At 44.5% G+C, this 25,022-nt stretch overlaps 1 protein-coding gene and 1 pseudogene across 4 annotated transcripts in view; both read left to right on the top strand.

Moving 5' to 3' along the window:
- Positions 1 to 25,022, top strand: part of ATP8A2 (ATPase phospholipid transporting 8A2) — a 555,453-nt gene that overhangs the window by 333,353 nt on the left and 197,078 nt on the right. For all 4 annotated transcript variants that reach the window (XM_088793294.1, XM_088793295.1, XM_088793297.1 and 1 more), the window contains 2 exons: positions 19,548 to 19,731; positions 23,630 to 23,740. In XM_088793294.1, coding sequence (XP_088649420.1) covers positions 19,548 to 19,731; positions 23,630 to 23,740 — 295 coding nt within the window. The remainder of the gene's footprint in view (positions 1 to 19,547; positions 19,732 to 23,629; positions 23,741 to 25,022) is intronic.
- LOC141571403 (U6 spliceosomal RNA) lies at positions 6,462 to 6,561 on the top strand (annotated as a pseudogene).

Raw genomic sequence — 25,022 nt, 5'->3', positions numbered from 1 at the left:
CATCCTCAACTTATGATGGGGTTGCATTAGGTAAATCCGTCATAAGTTGAAAGTTCGACTTATGAAACCCATCATAAGTCGAAAATGCACTGAATACACTTAACATCATAGCTCAGCCTGGCCTACCTTAAATGTGCTCAGAACACTTACATTAGCCTGCAGTTGGGCAGAATCTCCTAACTCATTAATACACCATAGAGTATTGGTTGTGCACGCCTGTGATCACCTGTCTGACCCAAAGCTGTGGCCCACTACCACTGTCCAGCCTCACAGGAGTATCAGAGCAAATACTGCTCGCCCGGGAAATGATCGAAATTCAAAATTCAAAGTACAGTTTCTACTGAATGCATGTTGCGTTTGCACCATCATAAGTCGAAGAGTCATGAGTCTGACCGCTACAAGTCAGGGGCAGTTTGTACTGGTAGAGGGCTCAGGGCCATTAACTGCTGGGGTGACGGTGAGATCACACCCAGCTCTGCTATCTTCAGGGTACACGTGCCCCCGTTGCCTGGTGAGATCCAGCTTACTGTGTACATGTGATTTATTGGGTCCGTTTCCTCATCCTCCTACAACCTTCTCTGTGGTTGTTTAAAGGTGACTAAGAGAACTTCCCACATCTTTGGCTTATTTTGAATTCAGCCTCATCCAGAGATGTTTGATGAGCCTGAGACTTATTATCTGTAAGAAAATGTGCCCATAATGAGGGATAGAGGCACAGTGCAAAGAAATGTCAGCATCTTGTTTTCGGGGACTTTTTTCTATACACTTCGTATTTGGAAAGCTCAGATGTGTCTATGTGAGACTATAAACATCGTATAATGTAGTGACTCAAACGGCTACAATCTAGGGCAGCTGTGGTCGTAAAAGGCTTTCAAAAGCGAGCGATTGAGCAAGGTCTGGAAGGACGTTTAATCACCTTTTGTTTTTAAGAACTTAACTTGCTTTTTCATTACAAAAGTAATACATGTTAACGATGTGAAACAGAGAGAACAAAATGGAGGCACAATATACCTAAATCCTTTCTATTCAGACATAGCCGCTTTCTAAGGTGTTGCTCCAGAAGTTTTTCCTCCACGTATCAGTGTGTGTAGGTGTCAGTACATTCAGCATCGTAGGGAGCACATGGCCACATTCCACGTGGACGCATTTTCCATCTGCGGCATTGACTCTACATATCCATTTACAAGCTTAGCCCAAGTTCCTGGAGTGACGTTACCTGTTCAGAAGTTATGTATAGTTTTATACACAGAGAGTGCCAAAACATGTACACGCATTTTAAGAAAGGAAAAACTGTATTAAAATTGTAATACTCAATATATACTGATAACAAAAGATGAATACAAGTCACGTTTGACTTCTGCAATGACAAGAGGAGCTCAAAGTGGTTCCCATCAGCGTCCAGACACTTCTGATTACGGCAAACTACTGCTTGAGCAATGCTGACCAAAGTGTTAATGTCTCTTAAAATGTGTATATATTTTTTTGGCACCCCGGTATATGTATGTATCCATCAGTAGTATATTAGGGTGCTTGTTGACCCACAAACCAGTATTATGTATTTTTAGTCCATTCCATCTTTGCCAAATGTGTTCAGACTCTTCCCTCCCGCTGAACTGCTCTGTTGTCATTTCACCCATCCACCATCTCTGTCCATTCTTTCAGTACTAGCTCAGAGAAAGGCTTCTGTGAGTCCATCTCTTGACTCACCAGTCTCTTTGGTTATTGTGTCTTTGGGTGAACTATTACATTCTGGCAGTCTTCACTTTCCACCTGTCAGAAGGGGTGGAGCGTGGAGTACTGGGGGCAGGGGTGGGGTCTGGGCCACTGAGGGGGTCTTTGGACCCGCCCGTGGTACTTTTCACCAGGCTGGGCCTTAAGCTCATTTGCTTAGAGAGGGGACCTACCGGGCCGGGTGGAGTAGTGGACGTGGAGTACCACCATGCAGAGAAATGCTAGCTCGACCAGCCACAGTACATATAAGAACACTGTGTGAGCCAAGCCAGCAGGTAAATCGAGGAAGTGACATCACAGACAGACCTGGCTGATGCATGCTGGGAGCCTTTCAACTGCGTGATAGCTCTCACGGTGTGTGGTCCCTCAGCCACCCCTTCATCTCGACCCGCACACATTTAAAAACCCATTTCTAGCTTATTCCGCGCCCAGCTCAGTGCTGACTCACATGAATGAGTGTTGGCCAGACACTCTGGATTGTGTGGTTATTCACTTCCCCTTCCCCTTAATGAATACAGTGCTCTGCCTTCTTTACAGACTAGGGCAATATATAGCTGCAAGTTTGGAGGCTGTCACTGTAGTGTGGTAGGTCAGCCCACAGATGTTATTATCTGTGTGCCCACCTTGTGCCAGGTACGGAGGTGAACACTGGGGTTATGCTGTGTAACATGCCTGTGGAGCTGGCCTTCATCAGGGGATTACAGAGGGAAAATGATCCTCAGCAGACAGGGATGGCCTCTCCATGGCTATGACATCGTGTCCCTTCTCTCTTGGAGACCTGTGTTCATGAGACCTGGCAGTCCCATCATCGTCATGGGGTGTCATTCTGGAGTAAACCATCTCCCTGACTGTGACAGTCTCCATTTTCCAGGTGCTTAGTGAGCGAATGTGCGCACAGAAGAGAAATACATGCCACCTGTGTAAAAACTTAGCCCCTGGCATTAAAAGAAAAGTCTATTTCCTTAGTTAATATAGCATCTGGAAGAAATAGAAAATGGCTATTTCCTAATTACCATTAAAGTGCATTAAGCCAACATTCGTGTATATTTTTCTCTCCTTCATTCATTCGAGGACTTGAAAAGAAATCGGTCCCCTTTCACTTAGCACCATGTCTGTGTGACTTACCCCAAGAGCTGTTAGGCGCACTGCAGATACCGCTTGACTCAGCACTGATACCCTGTCCCTTCACTGTAGCACCTCAGAGGTATTACCGTGTTTCCCTGAAAATAAGACCGGGTCTTATATTAATTTTTGCTCCAAAAGATGCATTAGGGCTTGTGTTCAGGGGATGTCATCCTGAAAAATCATGCTAGGGCTTGTTTTCCGATTAGGTCTTATATTTGGGGAAACACGGTAGGCTCTCTCTCCCAAACTAATTTAATTGCCCCGTGCACTTATACTGGTTGACCTGTGTGGGGACAGAGCCCCAGAAAGTAGTTTACAGGCTCTCGGCCTCACGTGGAGGAGTGCTGGCTCGGGTAGTAGATGGCCGTCAGCTGTGGCTGATTGGCTGTCAGCTGTAGCCAGTTAGCCAATTAGCCGCTAATATAACTGCTGCGGCTACGGAGGAGAGAGAGAGAGAGAAGGAATGGGGGCTAGCAAGAGGATGGCGGCTGGGCTGGCAAGTGTGGATGGTGGTTTGCGGACAGTGTGGATCCAGCCTCCATTGAGAGTATAGTGCCGCCAGAGAGAATATAGTGGTATGACTCCCCTACCTATGGCTCCGTGGGTGTTCCTTTTTGGCCTCACCATATCCTGCGTTCTTGTATGGGGAGCGGGAGCAGAGACCCCGCCGGCCGCCCCGCATGACAACCTGTTTGCTGCAGTGTGGCGACAGAGTCCCAGAGAGCAGTTTCCAGGCTCTTGGCCTCACGTGGGGAGGTGCTGGCTCGGTTATTAGATGGCCGTCAGCTGTAATCAGATCGCCATCCGCTGTGGCTGGGTGGCCATCAGCTGTTACTGGTTAGCCATTAGCCACTAATATAACTGCCGTGGCTAGACTAGGGGTTTGGTTGCTTGGCAGAGAAGCGGATGGCGGATTGCCACTAGCGAGCAGGTTGGTTGGCAGAGAAGTGGATGGAGGATTGCGGCTAGCAAGCAGATTGGTTGGCAGAGAAGCGGACTGCGGATTGCAGCTACCAAGTGGGGTTTGTTGGTTGGCAGAGAAGCAGGCGGCAGATTGCGGATCGTGTGGATCCTGCTTCCTGTGTCTCCAACCCAGCTGCCAGCGAGACTATAGTGGTGTGACTCCCCTATCTATGGTTCCGTGGGTGTTCCTTTTTGGCCTCACCATATCCTGTGTTCTTGTGCGGGGAGCGGGAGCTGAGACCCCACACGACATGTAGTCTGCAGGGCTGGATTATGTAATATATTTTTCTTTGTTCTGCTAATGACCTAAATTTTATAATATACTGATAAAGAGTCCCAAAATGTACAAAGAAAAGTGACAGTGAATATCAGTGCCTTATTAAAGTCACGGGCTCTAGCAGCTGCTTTGCTGAGGCTCAGGAATGTCAGTGGGACAGTCAAACAGGAGGGTCTCGTTACTGCTGACTGCCCAGACCCATCAACCATTATCTTCCCAGGGAGCAATGGCCTTCTGTTTTTTTCTTAGGAAATCTTCCACTTTTAAACATTTTAAATGGAAAAAAAACCTATGTGAGTTTCTTTGTTGTTGTTTTGAGATTTTACTAATATGACTTAATGGGCTGCAGCTCGCTTTTTGGGAACCAATCAAAACTATCTTTTCAATAGCATTGACAAATCTTTCCCTTTGACTAAAAATGAATGCCTTCAATTTTAGAAGAGCTTTACTTGGAGGTTTGTAGCTCAAATAAAGCCCCACATAAATAAGAATGTCCTGGAGAATTGTCTGATGTCAAAAAGGAGGCAGAGAGATCTTAGCTCTTAAAATTGTTCAGGTCAAATATAAAGAACAGATTCAAATTTTAATTTAATTTCTCATCATAATATTTCATCGTCATCTCAGAGACGAAGTACCTTTTAGATTTTTATTTTTACTATAGCAATAGATTATGATGTATGCGAAAATGAGAGATCTCATTAGGATTTTAGGCTTACTGAAAATGGTTAACTGTGGGAGTGGGTAGTTCTGCTTTGGGCTTTTTCATCGTCTGGTGTCATTTCACATAGTTAGGCAGACTTTTTGAAATTTGTTTTCTATCAATTTCTCTCCATTTGCTTTAGAAAGAGTAAAACTGATGCTAGACTTCCACTTGTATTAATGACACCCCAGTGGGCTATTGGCTGTTTTGTTTTGCTCTGGGAGACAAGAGTAAGAAGAAAAACCACTGGCAACATACGAGTATGAATGAAAAAGAAGCATTTTCCCATATCTGACGTTGACTGAGGAGGAGGCCTGCTTGTGATGGTTGCACGTTTTTCATCATTGTAATTATTGTAGTGAACAGTAGACGTCGTTTTAGGGCATGAGGACACATTGGGCTAGTTGTACAGTTCTAATCACTCAAGAAAATCTCTGATATTGTTACAGTTCCGACTTCAGAGGCAGGCTTTCCTCATGTTAGCTCCCAACTTCTTCACCCAGGGACGAGCCCCTTAGGGAGGTGTGCTGACAACGACAAGTTCTTTCTTTGTTCCTCGCGCGTTCTCTGCTCCTAACCTCTGTGCATGCCATTTCCCTCATAGCATATGTCAGAACCGCTCCCATTAATTCTGCACTCTGATTCGTGCAGGTAAGATTAGCAGTAGCCTTCGTATGCCAAGCATTGTGTCGGATGTATGGACAATTGAAAACTGGACACATCACCTTTACCCTGCAAGAACTGGCAGTCGTGTGTGTGTGTTTACGTATATTCATATACAGTGTGCATGAATATATTACATAATTTGATGGGTTGATATATAAAGAAAGTCTGTATAAACAAAGTCTATATAAAATTATACATGGAAACAATTCAACACAAAGAAAAGGGTTGATAAAGGCAACAGGGCCACATCAGCCAAATATATCTTCTCTGCTGGTTCTCTTCCCATCTTTATTCTAAGATCCTGAGAGGTCCTGAGCCAGGAAAGTATGGGAGACCATTTCCAGCCAGGACTAGCTTGGAGCCTGGGTGGTGTCCTCAGTGGAGAAATGATGAGGGTGCTTGACACTTAATCCAGTCAGGTAGAAACTAAGATATGTTTGGGTTATTTTCCCCCCCTACCTTTCAAAATGCTTGTCCACTTTCAGCATTTATCCACCTTTAGCACTTTCATGGCTATCTAGTGAGGCAGATGACAGTGGTGACATCCCCAAATTCCAAGCGGAAAGCTGAGAATCGGGGAAAGAGGACTTTGCTGGATTCTCACTGTGCTGGGAGTAGGGGCTGTCTAGCCTGTGTGCTGTCCCCAGCCCGACCACACCTGATGACTCAGCAGACCCTCTACATGGGCGTTTCCATAGTAGCCAAGAGAGTGGCAGGTGGTCGAGCACAGACCCTGGGCTGGGACAGCTGTGTTTAGATCCTGTTGCGGCCACTTCTTAGGTTTCTGTGGCCTTCCACACTTGGTGTTGACCTTTCTGAGCTTCGTTTTCTCAGCCATGAGGTGGTCACAATAATACTGATTTCTCAGAGTTCAGTGAGGATTGAGTAGCCAGTGGAGGACAGACACTCAGTCCAGTTCCTGATGAATGGACAGGACATGCTAAACCAGCGCTTGCTCCCGCTCCTGTGCTGTGATTATAGTCTCAGGTTTTTGCCAACGCTCACTTTGGCAATGCATATATGAAAACTGGAACAATGCAGAGATTAGCACGGCACCTGCCAGGATGACACACAAACTCGTCAAGGGTTCCATATACTTTTTTTTTAATATGACTATTAAACATTTTATTAACCTTCAACAGAAGCATAAATGTAGGTTAATAATGCCTGGTTTTTTAAAAAAAAGAAACCACTTTTTTTTATTAGTTTCAGGTGCACAAAACAATGTAATAGTTAGACATTTATCATTTATATCCCTCACACAGTGACAACCCCCCTCCCCTCATCCACTACCCCTCTGACATCACACGCAGCCATTACATTTCCACTGTCTCTATTCCTAATAGCCAAGACATGGAAATAACCGAAATGCCCATCGGTAGACGACTGGATTAAGAAACTGTGGTACATTTATACAATGAAGTATTACACAGCCATATACTTTTTTAAAAGCAGTATAGGTTTTAGAGCTTAAGGAATGTTAGGATCCTCAGTGTTGATCACAGAGGAGAAAAACCAGAGCAAGAGAGGTTGTACATCTGGATAGTTTGAGGCAGGGGTCCCATTTACACCCCATCTTTTGGTTCCTCTCCCTTGAAGCATTCCCTACCCGTCCTCCTTAGTCATGCTCACGCACGCCATCACCTGAGTTATTTTCTCCCTTCCCCACAGCTGTAACTGAGCATTCTAAAATCTTAGAGGGAAGAAAACTCTCAAAGGGGTGGGGGAAGCTGTTGGAGCAAATGTAGGATTTTCTTAGTGACCCATAGGACCATAAAGCTTTCCCCATGTCAGTTGTTACCACCTAGGACACCCGGTCACAGAATCTGGTTCTGGATCTTGTACAACTCCGGGTGTTGGCCATTAATAAAAAGAGAAAAACCAAGAAGTTTCTTTGGGCACAGTGCATGCTTTTATCACCTTTATATCACTGGAGCTCAAACGAAGGTCTGGCATGGCGCGTGCCACTTTGCTTGGAACTGGGTCACTCTGATCTAAGTGGTAGTAAGTCATTTTTGTTATATCGTTAGTATATAACAATATATACCCACTGTTGTGCGCGGAGGCCTTCTCGCCGCGCCATCTTTCAGGCGGGGCGGCCTGCGGGGTCTCTGCTCCCGCTCCCCACATAAGAACGCAGGATATGGTGAGGCCGAAAAGGAACACCCACGGAGCCATAGGTAGGGGAGTCATACCACTATGGTCTCACTGGAGGCTGGGCCCACCGGACGCGTGACCTGCCGTCTGCCTTTCCGCCAACCGACCGACTGACGACTCTCCTCCACTCTCTCGACTCTGTTCCTCTCCCTCGGCTCTCCTCTTCCGCTCTCCTCGGCTCTGCTCGGCAATCCTCGGCAATCCTTCGTAGCCACAGCAGTTATACCAGCGGCCAATCGGCTAACCGGCCACAGCCGACGGCCAATCAGCCACAGCCCACGGCCATTCACCACCGGAGCCAGCACCCTTCCACGTGAGGCCGAGAGCCTGTAAACTACTTTCTGGGGCTCTGTCCCCACACCAACTTGTTACATTTGTTATATTGCTTATAAGACCAAAGATATCACTATTTTAGATTCTATCTACTATAGTATATGCCAATTCAATTTAGTGAGATACTATGTGCGTGTGTGTGGAAATGAAAGAGAGAGAGAGAGGGTGTTCCCTGACACTTACTATGTGTCGTGCAGGAGACCCTGCTCGCTGCGCCATTTGTCGTGCAGGGAGACCTGCGGGGTCTCTGCTCCCGCTCCCCATACAAGAACGCAGGATATGGTGAGGCCAAAAAGGAACACCCACGGAGCCATAGGTAGGGGAGTCATACCACTATATTCTCTCTGGCGGCACTATACTCTCACTGGAGGCTGGATCCACACTGTCCGCAAACCGCCATCCACGCTTGCCAGCCCAGCCGCCATCTTCTTGCTAGCCCCCATTCTCTTCTCCTTCCTTCTTCTCTCCTAGCGTAGCCACAGCAGTTATATTGTGGCCAATGGCTCACTGGTTACAGCTGACGGCCAACTAGCCACAGCTGATGGCCATGCAATCACAGTTGGCCATTTACTACCTGAGCCAGCACCTGTCTATGTGAGGCCGAGAGCCTGGAAACTACTTTCTGGGGCTCTGTCCCCACACTATGACACTGCTGTAGCCTTCCCTTCTGTCACATTCCCTTAGTTGATGCTCAGTTGGGTTGATGACTCCCATTTTCAGTTGCAGGGTAGGTGTAATTACGTGGGGTGGGTGTAATTACACGGTGTAGGTGTTTCTCGCGCATGGTCTCACTCACTGGTCCACTGTAGCTGCCAACCAACGTGACTGTGGCAGGTGTTGGCAGCACCAACCCCACCTATGGAACCCCATAAAGGGCAAACTTGATTTTTACGTGTTAACTGTTACTTACAAAAGGTGGTAGCCTGACACACGTGGCTGACCATGTATTCATTACGCTGAAAAACATAGCTTCCAGGTGGACTCAGAGGCTGAGATTTGGGCTTCTCTGAACAGGTGCTGCAAGGAACTACTGAATTCTTTTAATCTCTCACTTTCTTTGATCCAAACATGATCATTCTTCATTTAGTGGACATGTGTTCTCGAACATGAAATAGAAATAATTATAATTAAGAAGGAGGAGAAAGAAATTGGGTTTAAAGATTAAAAAGATCATTAAAACAACATAATTCAACAAACATTTGTTTGTTACCTGTTGTGTTCGGTGCTATGGGATTTCAAGCCGAGTAGAACCAATTCCAGACACCAGGTAGCTCATAGCCTGATTAAGGACAGAGAAGTACACAGCTAACTACCTACCTTTCACAGCAGCCTTTGTCCAAAGAAGTGCTGTTATGATGATCTCAATTAGAAGAGCAAGTTACAAATTCAGATTTGCCGTGGGTTACGTTCGCTACCATTATAATTGGCTGTTTTAATGTATTTCTTCTGCAGGGGTGCAGTGTCTTGGGGGTCACATCAGCTCTTTGTGCAGACCGTCATCTAGCTGATCACTGCGCCCATACTGGTCCCACCACCACCAGGACCTCCTGCCCCCTCTGCCTGATGTCTGTGTGTCAGTCTTTCTCTGTCACTCTCCAGGACTTTTAGCAGATGGATAAAATCCTTAGGTGTCGTTTTCCTGTTCCATTTTGAGAATGGTACAACGCTGCTACCTCTTCCCTCTACCCCACACATAGACCATGTTTTAGAACAGTTTTCTGTTCACAGGAAAACTGAGGGGCAGGGACAGAGATTTCTCTTACACCTCCCCCCGCCCAGCCCCCACACATTCAGAGCCTCCCCCATTGTCAACACCCCCACCATAGTGGCACATTTGTTACAGTCGGTGAACCCACACTGACACGTCCTTCTCACCCAGAGTCCATAGTTTACATCAGGGCTCACTCATAGACTTGTACACTCTACGGGTTTGGACATATGCACCTCTTTGTTTAAACATTTTTATATGGTAATAAAAAAGAAAAGCGTTATCATTTCTTGCTATTGAGATTAAGACTTATTAAATACAGGCTCTCATTTTGAGAAGGGGTGTATGCTACTTGGAACAAAGAGCTTCGTCTAACGCACCGCCATTCCCACCCAACAAATTCCACTCTCAAATTAAAAATAAATAAATAAATAAATAAATAAATAAGGAGATGCATTAATCTGTGCACTGAATCCCCAGCTGTGGGTGCACATGCTGCTGACCCCTGCTGTCCCCATGGCTCTTAGTCTTCTCAGTTGCTCAGATTTAGACTGGGGTGAAGGTGTACAGGCGGCCCCACTTTTTCCAGAGGATGCGTAGTTACAGTTGGCTTATTTATTGGATTGGTGGTCAGATGACCTTTGTTCCAGGCACAGGTGACAGGTGAGAGGCAGGCCTAATTAAAATCATTCCATGAAGCATCTTGGTCGTCGTCAATTTTCAGTGGTGCATGAGCTCCCGAGGCCTGGTCCTGAAGGAGCCATACGCTTGCTCTGAAATGTCAAAACTGAAACACTTCTCAGCTTTCCTCTTGGTTCTGTTTCCTATTCCCACCTTCCCCACAGCAGAGGCCAGGCACGCTGTTTTGAAATACTAGTGAAATTTGCAGCAGAGAACAATAAATGTATGGTAATGTCAAGGAAGGCAGACACTCCTGAGAGGGTCTCGGGGACCTTAATAAAGCATTTCAAGGAAGCAGAGTATCAAATTAATGCTTTTTGTGCTAAAAACATTAAGGTATTTAAATGTGTTATTCTAATCCCTGTTTCAGCCTGGGAACAGAAGGATCTAATATCTTTTATTTAAATCCCAGCCTTCTTAGACTGCTCTATTCTTTTCAGCCGAGTACAGGAAGAAACAGACTATAACCAGTTGATTTCAGTGAATATAAAACTGTATGTAATTCACAACATACGACCTATTAAATTTGGACGTAAAATGCAGTTGCCCAGATCTTAATATATTCAGCACCATTTAGTGGCAATGTCACCACAATCGCTCTGTTTTCTGGACATGAGATAAAATTGTCCTGGACACAAGTGCGGATGCATAAATCCTGGGCCCTCAAGTAGAGGATACTCATTTCAAAGTGAGCCCTTTCTCGGCTGCGGAGTAAAACGATCTTGAGCAGACAGGGTGTCCTCCCTTTTTCTGAGAGCGACTCTGAAAGCCTCAGCTGCACAGGCAGCATTTACGGCCACAGCGCAGGATCAGGTTATAAGGTTTTTGTTCGGCTAATAAAGACTATCAGGTTCCCTCACGACTCACAACTGTATGGCGCTTGCTGTCTACCCCCTAGGTGGGACAGGAGAGAGTGCTCATAGGGTGGTGAAGGCAGTCACCAGTCATGCAGTAACTAAGATCGGTGGTAAATATATTGCCTCAGCCCCAAAGTAGTTGTCAGGGTCCCTTCCCTTTAAAATTCTTGTTTGTGGAGGAAATTTCTGGAGTTTGAAATCAATTTAGCCACCCCATATCAGGGTGGCTTCGGATGACAAGAATATCTAGTCTTAAAATTATTCATATTTAACCTCCAGGTAATGCATTCACGGTGAAAGTGCAGAATGCTTTGATAAGACACGAGCAAGTTTGATTTTCAAAGTCAATGCTAAAAGGATAATCAGGACTTAATTTTGTGCTCTGGGTGTGTGTGTAACACTAAGATAATCAATGACGCCTTCAAACTTTACATTATTATTAAATAGTGAATGGGTTAAATGAAACTTTTAAACAGCAAGGGAACTATTATTAGTAATTGTTAATAAATTAGTGGCAAATTTATATAAATAGTATTTTTAAAAAGCTCTTGTGTTCTCCCTACTTACAGCCTGCCTCCTTCTCCCTCTCCCTCCCCCTCGTCCCCTCTCTTCTCCTCCCCCTTTTTGGTAGAGTGTGAAACAGAGCTTGACTCCTGTTGAAAAGTTGACTTATACCTAAAGAGTCTATTCTGGAATATGGAAACATTTAACCTTAGTATTTTTGCAAAATGAATACTTATACCACATGAAAAATAATCTTTGTACTTATAGGACGCCATGGAAATTTTAACCTTTGTGTGATTTGAATTCAATATATGCCCAAATATATATGTTAAATTCCTAAAATCACCATAGAACTGCACCACCAAGACACAAAGCAAGATGCTAGTGCAGCTAGCTGCCTGCTTCTCTCCTCCACTGGCACAGGCAGACTTTGTCACATTCTGCCTGTAGCATGCATTTAACCTTCAGTGTAATCAAAGGAAGACAACCTTAGAGCTGACACTGGTCAAATGCAGGGAAGGTTCTCAAGCATGTATGTTTCAGCTTACCTGAGTAAGTAATGCCATCAGTACAGCCAAGCTTTTAGATTAGTTGCTCAACAAATCCTGGGGATATTGGCCTGTATTTCACAGGGGTAGCAGAATCACATCAGGGTTCATAGCTATTTCATGCAAGTTTTTATCAGCAATATTGAGATAGAGGCCCATCATTTTATTTAATCAGCAAATTAAATGATTATTCTCCTGGCACGGTGCTGAGTCATCATTAATAGTGCAAAGGTACCAAGGTCCTCGAGCTTGTGATAGAATGTGATAGAATGTGATATAAAGACTTGGTTGGCTGATTTCATCACCCAACATCGCTGAGTCCATTTGTAAAGACTTGGTAAGCCAGTGTCTGTTAAGCCCTCAAAGTGCTTTTGCAAGCTGATACACAAGGGCTAGCTGTTGGCTTATAACAGTCAAAGCATTATGATCGGAAGAGCCAGGGGAAATGAAAAGACCAGGCTTACATGTTAGCCTTTCCCAGGAAAGCCTTATGTGAAACCAAAGATTGTTGCCAACTATATGTCACTAAGAGCTGTCACAAAAAGCCTGACATAAGCCTATAATGTTTTTCAGGATAGAAGTAGAAAACAGAAACCCACTGGCATGTTTGGTCAGGAAGTTTGCATGTCCATCCCTAAACCACAGGTTAAGTGGCGTGTGTTTAACTATTTTCTACGAATGATAAATACAGATTTCATCAAGGTGTCCAGTCATTTTTGTGTTGCTTTTATTCTCTCCATCTCTGTATGACTTTCACAATTACACATCAATAGTGTGTTTATATGTCTGTTATTTATATGGAAGTTAATGTATTTTTGTTTAAGCGGAACTATATTTTTTCTATTACTTATAGTTATGCTTAGAGATGCAATTAGTCTAAGAATCACGATTTTGGTAGTCACCGTTTAGTGAACGTCCGCTGTATAAATCTTTGCGTTAGCATTTAGGGTAGGGTGGAGAAAGGGATGGATGGGAGAGGAACGAAAGGTGAAGGTTAGAGAGACAAACATGTCTCACATAATGGATACAATCAATCACACTGAATTAATAGAGCTTACAGAAATAAATATAACTATTAAATAATTTCAGGATCAATTCTTGGAACACTGGTCATCCATGTTGTACCCCCTATGGCCTGTCACCCATCTGCTCTTTTAGGTACCTGCTGATAAGAGTAGGGAAAGAATAGTAACTGTAGACATGGGGCATTTTGTAGGAAACCCCATCTTTTACCAGTCAAGTGCGGTCTTGAAATTTTTAAGGATTGAGAGAAATTCTTCCACAGGAGGGTCTCCATAACACCTTAATCTTCAGAGGAAATGCTGAAACAGCCAAAGCTAGGAATGCTCATCCCTGAAAGTGTGTTGCTCACTTGACAACTCGGTATATGGGGTTGTGCTCTCAGCCCTGTATCTTCATGGATTGTACTTTCTCTGTAAGCACCTCATTCTGTTGTTTAGAGTGTGTTCTACTCTAGCCCCCACCTTTATGAGGCTGCCTCTTGGCCAGGCCCTGTATTCCTTGGCATACAACCTGAGCTGCGTCTCTAGTTGTTGGATCTTTCTGAGGCACCATCTTGGATGGCTTCCTTGTGTATAATATGGCTCCTCTCTATGTGTAAGTTTTTGAGTCTGCTTTCCAACCATTGAGTGATTGTGTTTCGGTTTCACTTCTTTGAGCCTACACTTAAAGCTGGTCTCGGGTACCTACTGGGTTCACCTGGACATACTCTCCTGCCTCCGACTTGCCCCCTTCCTTGCAGCCTCACATCTTCCACCATGCTCTAGCGACCATCCCAAGCTGCCAAAATCATCTGCTTTTGGAGCTTGGGGCTACAGTGAGATGTACCAAAAACTGAGACATGAGTTTAATTTGAGAGAGTCACACATTTTGGGTAAGAGCACAGATGTAGGACATTCCCAAAGGGGATAACTGTCCAAAGGTTGGACAACTGGCCCTGTGTCAATGCACTAAATGCACCTAAAGAAAGAGCATGGGGGTCAGAACAGTGTTGGTCAGCCAAGGATGTACTTATTAAACAGATAAGTAGGGTAGTTTAATTATTTTTAGATTTTAGACTCATGTTAGGTGTTTGTATATCTACAAAGTCTACATGAGATTTTTTCAAGGTGCTGCAATTTTTCAAATACTTAGGATCACTGACTGCTATAAGAAATAAGATATAGTATTTTATATCAATGATTTTTTAATCAAAGAATGTCTCTTTCACAAGGATATTATCTTTCAGTTAACGAGAAGATGGAAACTTTCACAAATGAAATCATATACAGTGGTACCTCGGTTTTCGAACGTAATCCACGAGTTCTAAAACATTCGAGAACAGCCGACAGCGAGGCCTCAGGATCTACCACTCAGTGGAAGCCGCGTGACATGTTTGACTTCTGAGTCGTGTTTGAAAACCGAAGCGTTTACTTTCGGGTTTACGGTATTCCTAAACCAAAATGTTCATCAACGGAGACATTCGAAAACTGAGGTACCACTGTATATTGGTTCTTGCTTTGTTCAAAAATCTTACAAAGTACTGTATACCTTATTTTGGTTTGTATTTTCCCCTCTGACCCACTTATGTGAGACACTCAGATTGGAAGACCATCTTCAATGAAGTTGCAACCTAAATTTGTACTTAACTAATTTGGGTTTAAAAGCAGAGGACCTCCATGTGCAAAGCTTGAAAGAAGGGGCCGAGATGCAGTGTTTCCACTCATTGGTTGTTCAGTGTCACTCTGTGAATATTTTGCATACGTCTTGTGTATGGAAATGTAAGCTTCACTGATTAAACCATTTGAATAAGACAGAACTTGTGATGTTGTCCAGGCCAGTGCTGGCTGCTTCAGTGTGGTCCACAGATAAGTAGCGCCACATCACCCGGCAGCTTGTCAGAATGTGCATTCCCGGGGCCCACTCCAGACTTCCTGAATCAGAATCTGTATTTTGATAAGCTCTCTAGATGATTCTGATGCTTACTCAAAATTTAAGACTTAGTGATCTCAGCCACTGACCTTGAAATCTCTTTTTTCAGTCATAAGGGCTGTCTATTTGGAATAAAGAAGTTTGGACGTCCAATTACCGAAAGTATTTAGTGACTCTGGTTAATTAGTAAGTGTTGTAGCCCTGGCTGAAATCCTCCTCGATGCTCCCGGGAGGAGTTCCTTTAACTCCCCTGGCTCAGCTGAGCTCAGTTTACAAATCAGTCATGAAGGCCAGTCTCTCTTTGATAAATGGGACAGCTGAGCTCTGAGAAGGGAAGGGACGTGTTTAAGTTTGTTCAAATGATATTGCAAGATCAGAATTTAGAAACTCAGTCTGACACCAAGGCTTCTGTAGATCAGATACATTAATGCATGATCGTTAACCCTATGAAAGCAGCTACCACTGGTCATAGTTAAGTGTTATGTTTGAAATATCCTTTGAAAGTAAGTTTTAAATTTTCAGGAACACATAGTCCTTAATTGAGGTACACCAGGATACACTTTTTATGTTAGAATCGATCATGTAAGCCAAAAGAAAAGTGGGGAGAATATCTTTCCAGTAGATTGAAGATCTTTGAATTATATTTCTATTCGTAATGCACCAAAATATGGTAGAGAAGTGCCCTGAGCACCTCGCTTGGCTTAGATGTGGTCTGGAATTCTTATTTTACCAGTTGAATGCTGGGAATACTTATTAAGTGTGGCATGTGATTCCAGGTCACAAATTAAGATTAAAAAAGAGCCGGTTTGTGCTTCGTGGTAACTCGGCATACTAAAAATACTACATACAGCTGAAGCGTAATGGTACCTATTCAGTTCTGTGGAAATTAGCTGTTTCACATATGTTGTGAACCCCTAGTGTGTGCTAGAATTATGTTTTCTCAAGGCATTACAGTTGAGGGCATAATAAATTCTTGATGAGAATTTCATGCTCCTGAAACACGGGGCTATGACTTGGTTTATATACCCAGTCAGGCTTTCTCTTTATTTTCACTTTTTGGGAAAAGGCAGCTGTTGGACTTACATCGATTTTACTTTAAGCCATCAGAATCATGACCTGACTCGACTTACTTGAGATGCAAATCCCAGCATGGCAAACATAGTGAGTATATTTGACACGCAGCTTGTCTCGTGTTGGTCGGCTTATTGCTAAACCCCCTAACATAAAAGCAGCAGCTTTAACCTCAAAGAAACCCTTGGATTTGTTTAGCAACTTCTCTATTCCATCACCACAACCCTTCCAGATTCCCACAGCGCGGTGTTCATGTGGCCGAGCTTTCTGCTCATGGGCACTTCTTCTCCCTAGACCACTTCAGGTTTGCTGATTAAGAGGCCCCGTTGCCCGATTACTTGGGTGGCACCTACAATCTCAGGGCTGGTCTAGTGCTGTTTACTGTCTGTTCCGTGCTGTCTTGGGATATCGTCATGGATGCACAAGAAGTGTTGGAGATTAAATGATGGCACCATTGGGTGAGGTTCCACTCCAGTGGGTGAATAATTGTACTGGAAGAGTGATTAGCGTAATCATGAAGAGGTGTGATTAAGGCGCTGGTTTCCAGAATCTCTGGGCTCACAGTGCCCCAGGGTCTCAGTAAGTGCTTTGTAAAGCCCCTGGGCCAAAAGAAAAACTGAACAGTTTCTAACTCTTAAGTAGGTAAGATCAAGCAATTTATGGAGTATTTAGGTCCAAACAACTTAGCGGACATTTGAAACAATAATGCACATAAATGAAAGAAGTAATACTTATGTATTTTTCATCCTTAAATAATCATAATCACTTACCAACGGCATGGGATGATGCACCTGCTGAGCACTATACGACTTCTCAGACTTTGAAGTAAAAGTGGATACTGCCTCCCTCATTTCCTGTTCTCCACTGGCTTTTTTTCACAGTGTATTTGCTTTTTATCATAGCAGCCCTGAAAACTCAGCTTCAGAAAGATGTGTCATGCACAGGAAGGTAGCGTGTCTAATGTAGAAACTACGAGCTGCTTTGCGCTAGGTTTTTGTATCACTACCTGAAAGATGTTGCTGCATTTCCCTTGAAAATGTATAATTTCCCACGATAGCACCCCAGGGGTACCTCCACACGCAGTTTGGGAATCATGGGTCAGATGACATGCAATTCTCAGAAGTGTCCATTTTCTTCCCCCAACAATTGAGGTTTTGCAGGCGGGTAGGAAATCACATTTGTTTCGCACGTGATAGTAAGCACGATGCTTTCACATAAATACATCACAACCATCTCATTCTCCGAATTTCATTGATGAAAAGACAGGAACTGATAAAATTATTCTCCCTGTGTACATAGTTCATATGGGGCACAGAAAAAGTCATGCTCAGTTATTTAACTTTGAATCCTAGATCATCATCTCCATATAGTATTTGATCTCGGCATCTACTGAGTTGAAAAATAACACGAGAAATCACATTTGTGTAGCAAATTAGAATAGTGAGCTGTGTCTGCCAATCAGAAATTTAATGAGAGAGAGAGGAATGGAAAGATCTGCCCTTGGCTCCAAGTGTCAGTTGCTCGAACATGGAGGGAATAGGTACAGTTTATATCCCTGTGTGTTAAAATTGCTTATGTGTAGCTGTTGGGAGGCTCCATGATAAATGATAGTAAAGCTTCCAGTAATTTCTCTTTAGGCTACTTTAAGGTCAGTCTAGCGTCTGCTGCCAGGGAGATGGTGCATCTGCTCTCAGCTGTCTAGAATATCATACTTGGAGCTATTTTTAAGCTCTGAAGCATGCCCATTAAATAATGGTTGAAGGACCTGAGACGTAGCCAGCAGAGACAGATTTAGAAGGAAGGGTGTGATGGGGTGTCTTTATATTTCCACCTTCCTAATATTTGAAAGAAAAGTTATATTTGTTCTAGTCTAGTGCAGAGGACACAATTAGTACTTTAACTATGCTTACCAACCATAAAAACGTAATAATAATTTTCCGTGATTGCAACTACCCCAGGAGGCTGAAAAGTCCCTTCATTGAAAATCCCTGTGAAAACGATGAAAGAGATATCAGATCACACAACATGGCTTCTAAAGCCCTTTCAGTACTTAGGCTCTGTTTTTCTAACTTGCTGATTTTCATTTCTTTGTAACTGAGCAATGGCTTTCAGCGTACCTGTGCTTTAGATTCAGCTTGCTGTTTCACCAAACACGTTTTCCTTCCAGAGTTGGTAAAATGTAAGTTTTCTGTTGGAAACAGGCATTTTTGTGGGTTGGAGGCCCTTTGAAAGCTCATAGTTCTACTGGGAAAATTTTTGAGTGTCCGTTCTAGCTTACAAGTCTGGTCTCTGTGTGGCTGCGTCCAGTATACCTCTGGGAACTCAGAAAGGTCTTTTACTGTGTGTGTGTGTGTGTGTGTGTGTGTGTGTGCTGTTGTTTTTGTGATTCGGGACTTTACCTGTAAATTTCCCAAATCAAATAGCTTACAAATTCAGAATTTAAAATAAAAATATGTTAGTCCTGAGGAATCCATCCTTCTACACTGCTGTCCTATGCTTCACTACAGTTAATGTTGTGTGCTTTATACAGCATAGATCTGTATTGGGTCTTCTTCCCAGATGACTGCAGGGCTTATGAGCAGTAACCCACCTTCTGTGATTCCTTGTGGACACAAGCCCTCTTAGGTCGAGGCTGCTCACGTCTTCCCCTTTGGGCTGTGCTGCTCCACAGTTCAGCCTTAGTAGACCTTTGATCCCTGTGAATCCCCTTCTTAAATCCTCTGCCTTGGCTGTCCTTCACATGCCATCTCCATCTCTGGGGTGGACTTGGAGAAGCCTTCCTTCTTTCCTCTTACTCTAGTCCTCTTTCTGTATTTCTCAAGCTCTGCCAACTTCCTTTCCCTCTTGTGAAAGCAGAGTTTATGGAAAATTCCCTTGCCAGCCCTAGGTTGTGTGTGGCATACAGCAAAGCAAAAATGGGGTCTGTACTCGTTTTCTGACTTACTGGGAAGACATTTCCTAAGGCTTCTATCACCAGCGTAAGTGCCTGTATCTTTCAGGAGGGCACATATGCCCGTGGGGAGTTTGCACGTATGGCTCCCACTGAGCAGAGTGGTTACAAATGGGCTGTGTTTGAAGTTCGTTCTGAGTTGTATATTTCATCTGTGCGGTTGGCAAATGCTTGAGAGCCACAAGCTACTGTTTTCTGAAAGCTTCTTTGCACACGAACATAAAACGTATGTATTGAATTTGGAAATTGTCCAGTAACTGCCCTTTTAATGCAGCTAAATGTAGTTTACAGCTGTTTCCTCTGGAAAGACACATATAGTCGTCATTGCTCTTCCTTCTCTTACAGAGTGTCTCCTCTGCAGAAGTCAGAGATAGTGGACGTGGTTAAGAAGCGGGTAAAGGCCATCACCCTCGCCATCGGGGACGGTGCCAATGACGTCGGGATGATCCAGACAGCCCACGTGGGTGTGGGAATCAGCGGGAATGAGGGCATGCAGGCGACCAACAACTCAGATTACGCCATCGCACAGGTGAGACGTGTGGTTGACCAGCTGTCTCATCCTGTTGACACCCTGTGGCCATGAAGGTCTGGTTGGCGTTTGAGTCCAGCCCTGAAAACTCCAGCACCCCACTTTTAGGTTGCCATAGGTGAACCACCAGTGTACTTGATTTTCTCTGTAGTCCTGAGCTTGTGCAGTTTGGAGGCCCGGTCCTGACCATCGGGTTTCTCTTGGCCAGCCATGTGGTCGGCCAAGCTTTCTGTCATCCAGGCAGGTATCATTGCTGACAAATAAGTCCCTGGTCCTGCTAGTAACGATCTCTTACCTTTAACTCCCGCCTGTGTTGCATGTGCTTTTCCTTACGCCACCCTGTGCCAAAGAGCGGCCGTGCTCATAGCATCCACTCTCTACAATTCCCATCGTGGGGTCTCCCCTCTTTTTCAGAGGTGCTAGAATGTTTTCCCATCAGGCATTTAAGTTTGGGGGAAAGAAGGGGTTTTTAGCTGCCACCTGCTCTGTAGCTAAGACCAGGGCACTGCCCACAACCACTGCCGTGAGCGCCACGGGGGTTTGGGCCATAACTGCCCTGTGGTCAGTGGCAAACAGCCTCCTGCGCTTAGGCCAAGCTCAGCCTATTCCCCTCTGGAGGGAACAGCGCATGCAGAGGGCTCTCTGATGCACTGGGGGTGCTGTACAGGTGGCCCGAGGATGAAAGAAACGTCTGCTCCTTCATGACAGCCAAAAAGTGAAGAGTCAGCCAACCTCCTGACCCCTAGGTACGTCTCTAGACCATGTGGCCTGCATGATCACACAGAAAACCTAGATGTGACAGTGAACACAGAACGTTTCCTCCTCTCTCCTGATTGCAGTAGGCTATGATTCAATGCTCCTTGTTTGCTGGGTAGCTGCAGTTCCTGTCTTTCCCCTGTGCTTAATCTCTTGAAAAATGTGTTAACCTTAATCACATGAACGCAAATAATAACGGCTTTTTCTCTCATCAAGCTGCAACCAGAGGCTGCATATAAAAGGGGAATGAGCTTCCAGCCACCCCAGGGCTGTAGGCTGGTCCTCTGCAGCTCTGGGGCTCCACCTCCCCGAAGGAGGGCTCTGCATTAGATCACCTCTCAGATTCCCTCCCAGCTCGTGGTTCTGCAAACCCAGAGAGGAATTACAAAATCCTCATGGCTCCGAAAAGTACATGAAATCAATCTTGTGCCTTTGTTGATTTCAAATAAATCCTCAAGATAAGTCCTCCAAGTAGGTAGAAGGAATTCTGATTTTACAGGTGGGAAAACTGGGGTGCCTTCACATTAGGTACTTGCCTCAAGTCCGAGCATCCAGGGTCAGAGAACACCAGACCTGCGTGTGACCTTGGGGACCAGCCCCACACACCTGCCCGTTTACTTTCCTGAGTCAATTACTCCAAGGCCTGGGGGACTCACGCTTCCTGTAGTCTGTCAGCAACTGTAGATGTTATACACCCCAGCATTATTAAATACTTGAGTTATAGCATCATATGGCTGGAAGGGATCTTTAGAGGTTTCCTAGGAGTTCCAGGCAAATATTTGTCTGTCTTTTTCTTTAAAATGTCTGGGGAAGGGTGATTCTATGACCTGCTCTGTTGAAACTGCATACTAATAGGACGTGGGACTTGGAGCAATTGCTCTCTTCATATTAAAAGCATCAAAGAAAGGTAGAGAAGGGAGCAGGGTTTTATAACCCTGTTTAGGGGTTTTCATGCCCCTCCAGCATAATAGTCACCTCCACCAAAGGAACTGACGAAAGCCCCCCCCACCCCATGTCTGTGGGTCTTCGTTTCTCCTCCCCTAACTAGGTAGAGGTCCCATTATTTTAGGGCAGGGTTCCTCCTTGCCTCACAGCCTCTCTGCCCAACAATGTGCCTCTTCTGTGATTACTAAGTGGGAAATGCCACACTTTGATGAATTCCAGCCTGTCTTTATCTGTTCGTTTCAATGTGGATGAATATATTTTTTATTGGGTTTTTGAGACAGTGCCCTGTAGAGTTATATACAGAAAAAGAACATTTGAAGACTCTTCCTTGGAAAAAGGACGAAGTAGGCAACACTGTGGTTCTGTTTCCTTCCTGCCTGCCTGTGCTTTTTCCCACGGGGGCGGTTCCTGGGACTGACAGCTGTCTGCTGATTTGCTGCCTTGCCTGTGGGCAGCCTACACTGGCACCTGGAGCCTTCAGCTGCCTCTTCTCCTCAGGAGAGTCATTCCTGCCCCCGACCTTCTTAATGTTTTCTGAATGACCTCTTGAAAACAGCATTTTGATTTAGGGTATTTTTTTTTTTTTCCTGAAAATAAATCATTGTAGCGCTAAAGCTGAGACCTTCTGGATGATTCCAGCAGATGTTCTCTGTGCCCATTGAAGTTTACCATCAGGGGGTCCAGGTCAAATACAAACTTCCTTTTTATTTGTTTGGCTAGTTATTTTATGATTCCCCCTTCCCCTTTGGAATTCTTAATAACCCTTTATGGGCAGTTTTATTTTGCCATGTGCACCTACTCCTGCCATTTTGAAGTCGTCATTTAGCTTTTGGAACATGGAGGTGAGGGCCCTGCCTCACCTGATCTTCTGGAAGAGCTCCTCGAAAGGTGCTGTCATACCGATTGAGTCCCCTTCTTTAGTACTAATGATAATTATTATGTGGCTCCCTCTTGAAAAGAATTTTTTTTAAAAAATGTTGTGTTTTCCATCAGAGTCTTTCCTACAGCTAGTTAAATTTAATTTCAAAAGTTACCTGAAATTAATAGGACATTTACAATAGCAGAAGAACTTCTAATATTTGCGGACGTTCCCAGTAACGCCTGATTATCTCTCTTGGGACAGCCCTGGGGTTGGAGCTTGTCCACTGCCCTGTGACTTAGCACAGGGAATTAAGGTTTCCATCCAGGGCAACCATGGGGGAAATTCAAAGTGGTGTGAGGCTCGCTGAACGTACAGAAACCGTGAATTGAAGCAGGCGTGTTGCTAACAGTGCAGTCAGGCCAGAGCACAACACAATCCACAGCACCGAAAACACTCATTTCCCTCCCTCCAGCTCAGTGCTCACACTCTTGGGGACCTTCATGACATAGGACACAGGAGGCCAAGCCAGGCTAGGGGGGACTGAGGCGACATGCTTCAGGTGGTGCCCAAAACCCCCTGCCCTAAAGAGGATTCAATATATTTATTGGAATATTCGGATATTGCTGAGTATTTCAAAGTGTAAGAGCCATTACATTCCTCTCACCTTAGTCTGTTAGCTGCTAGTTGGTTTTTTGTTTCTCCTGACTGCGTAGCACTGTAGCAAGAGGTGCCCTGTGCTATGGAGGCAAAAAAAGGAGAATAAAATGGGTACAGAAATAGAAGGTAGAGGGTGCATGCGTCTCTGTGTGTGTCTGTGTGTGTCCATACTCATGTGTGTGTGTCTGTATGTCTGTAATTGTTTTCAACCCACAGGCTATCAGTGGAAATAGGGCAGGGGTACATGTATGCCCCTTTTCAAATGGGTACTCGTACTCGAGTGACCCTGTCTCTCGCTCCCATTGTCACCATAAAATCTGTGATTGAATAGAGGTATCTGATTCAAACTGTACTTTTCTTCCAGTTCAGGTGGTCACCTTCTTTTAATAATTAAGACCCTCAAAAAGCATCTGCATGAATTGAATTTCATGAGCATAACAATTAGAAGTCCAGCCACATGTTTGGGGCAAATAATTATGTAGCTCAGAGAGGAGACGTGAGCTGTTCTCACTGGGGCCTGTAAGCTCCATCTTCAGTTTTCTAAAGTGAATGGATTTCTGAGGTTATCCGTAAAATCTGATTTTCTCTATTACCTTCCCTGTCCCTCCCGCCAAAGGATGTTTTGTGACTTTGACTCCTAAACGAAGCGCTCCTCTGAACTGTGTTTTCCTTTTTCAGTTTTCCTACTTAGAGAAGCTCCTGCTGGTTCACGGTGCCTGGAGCTACAACCGGGTGACCAAGTGCATATTGTACTGCTTCTACAAGAATGTGGTTCTCTACATTATCGAGGTAAGTCAGGGACTTCTCCCTCGAAGAGGGAGGCCTTTCTCAGAGGGCATCTTTGGTATTTCAAGTCATTGCCAAGAAGGATTTTTGTTAATGTCAAATTAAAGAAAAGGTGCTGCTGTGACCTATGGAGACCTGTGACACACATAACCTCTGAAGTTAGGGATACCTTCCAGATCTAGGTCCTCATGTTGAGTAACCATAGCCAGGAGTCTGCAGCCTTCTCTCCGACAATATGCCGTCCCCCGTCCCTGATGGGTGGACGAAGGACTTCTCTGTTCCAGTGTTCCTCGTGGCCTGAGTAGATGTTGCTGTCACTCACACCCTCCTCCCAGGGAGGTCAGAGCCTGGGCAGCAGTGTTCACACCTTTCTGGGTGGGCACTGAGACGTTGCTAGGCAACCCAGTCATTCTTTTTTTTTTTTCTTTACTAGAATACAAGGGCCTGATTTCTTGCTGGATTGCTCATGGAATCTGCAAGTTTCCTGAGCACTGATGCATTGCTTCTGGGATATCTGGAAGCCACTAGTTAAATACCTAGGGAAGGTGTGGAGGTGAGTGGAGAGTAAACCAATAAGGTAACTGAGAAGATCTCAAGGAATTCATTGAATTGTCAGACTGTTTTTCAAGATGCTGGTTCAGTTGTAACTGAAATAAATGTGCTTGCTAGAGGGACTAGTGGGGAGAGGGGCGGGTCCAGGAAAATGTAGAAAAGGCACTTTTTGATTGCTCTCAGTGGGAATACCAGCCACCTCCTTTAAGAATAGTTCTGCTGCAAACGTGTGGCTTCTGAGGCCATGATGACTAATAGTTTTCTAGATATGTTTAGAAATGTGGAAGCAGTCAGTCCCTCTATGGAAAAATAGAAAAGCAATGTTAATTGTGTATGGTGTTGATTTCTCATTCTGTTATGGGTTATTTTGGTCTGATTTCTCAACTCTTGACAGAAATAATAACCAAGGCATAGATCAACTTTTTCTGATGTGGTCCCTTAATATACTCAGCTCAGATCATTTGACAAGTGGTTTGCTAAAGTAACTGTGACTCACCATTTTTTTACCAAATTGTCTCCTCTTTCCTGTTGGATATTCAGGTGAAACATATACGTTCACATCACTGACTCTAACTAAACTAGTAATGAGTAATTTTCCTGAGTTGTGCAGGTTGTTTGCTGCACAAGGTTGCCCAGCCAAAGGGTTGTAAATGGGGCCGATAGGACAACCTGGAAAAAGAGATGCATTTTCCTACTTTCCCCATGGCCAGCCTACTTGCCTTGTCTGCTCATC

Source organism: Rhinolophus sinicus, chromosome 16 (genome assembly GCF_057876585.1).
Source record: "Rhinolophus sinicus isolate RSI-liver-muscle chromosome 16, RSI-T2T, whole genome shotgun sequence".
Taxonomy (NCBI): domain Eukaryota; kingdom Metazoa; phylum Chordata; class Mammalia; order Chiroptera; family Rhinolophidae; genus Rhinolophus; species Rhinolophus sinicus.
The sequence above is the reverse complement of the archived record's forward strand: the minus strand, read 5'-3'. Positions and strand labels throughout refer to the sequence as shown.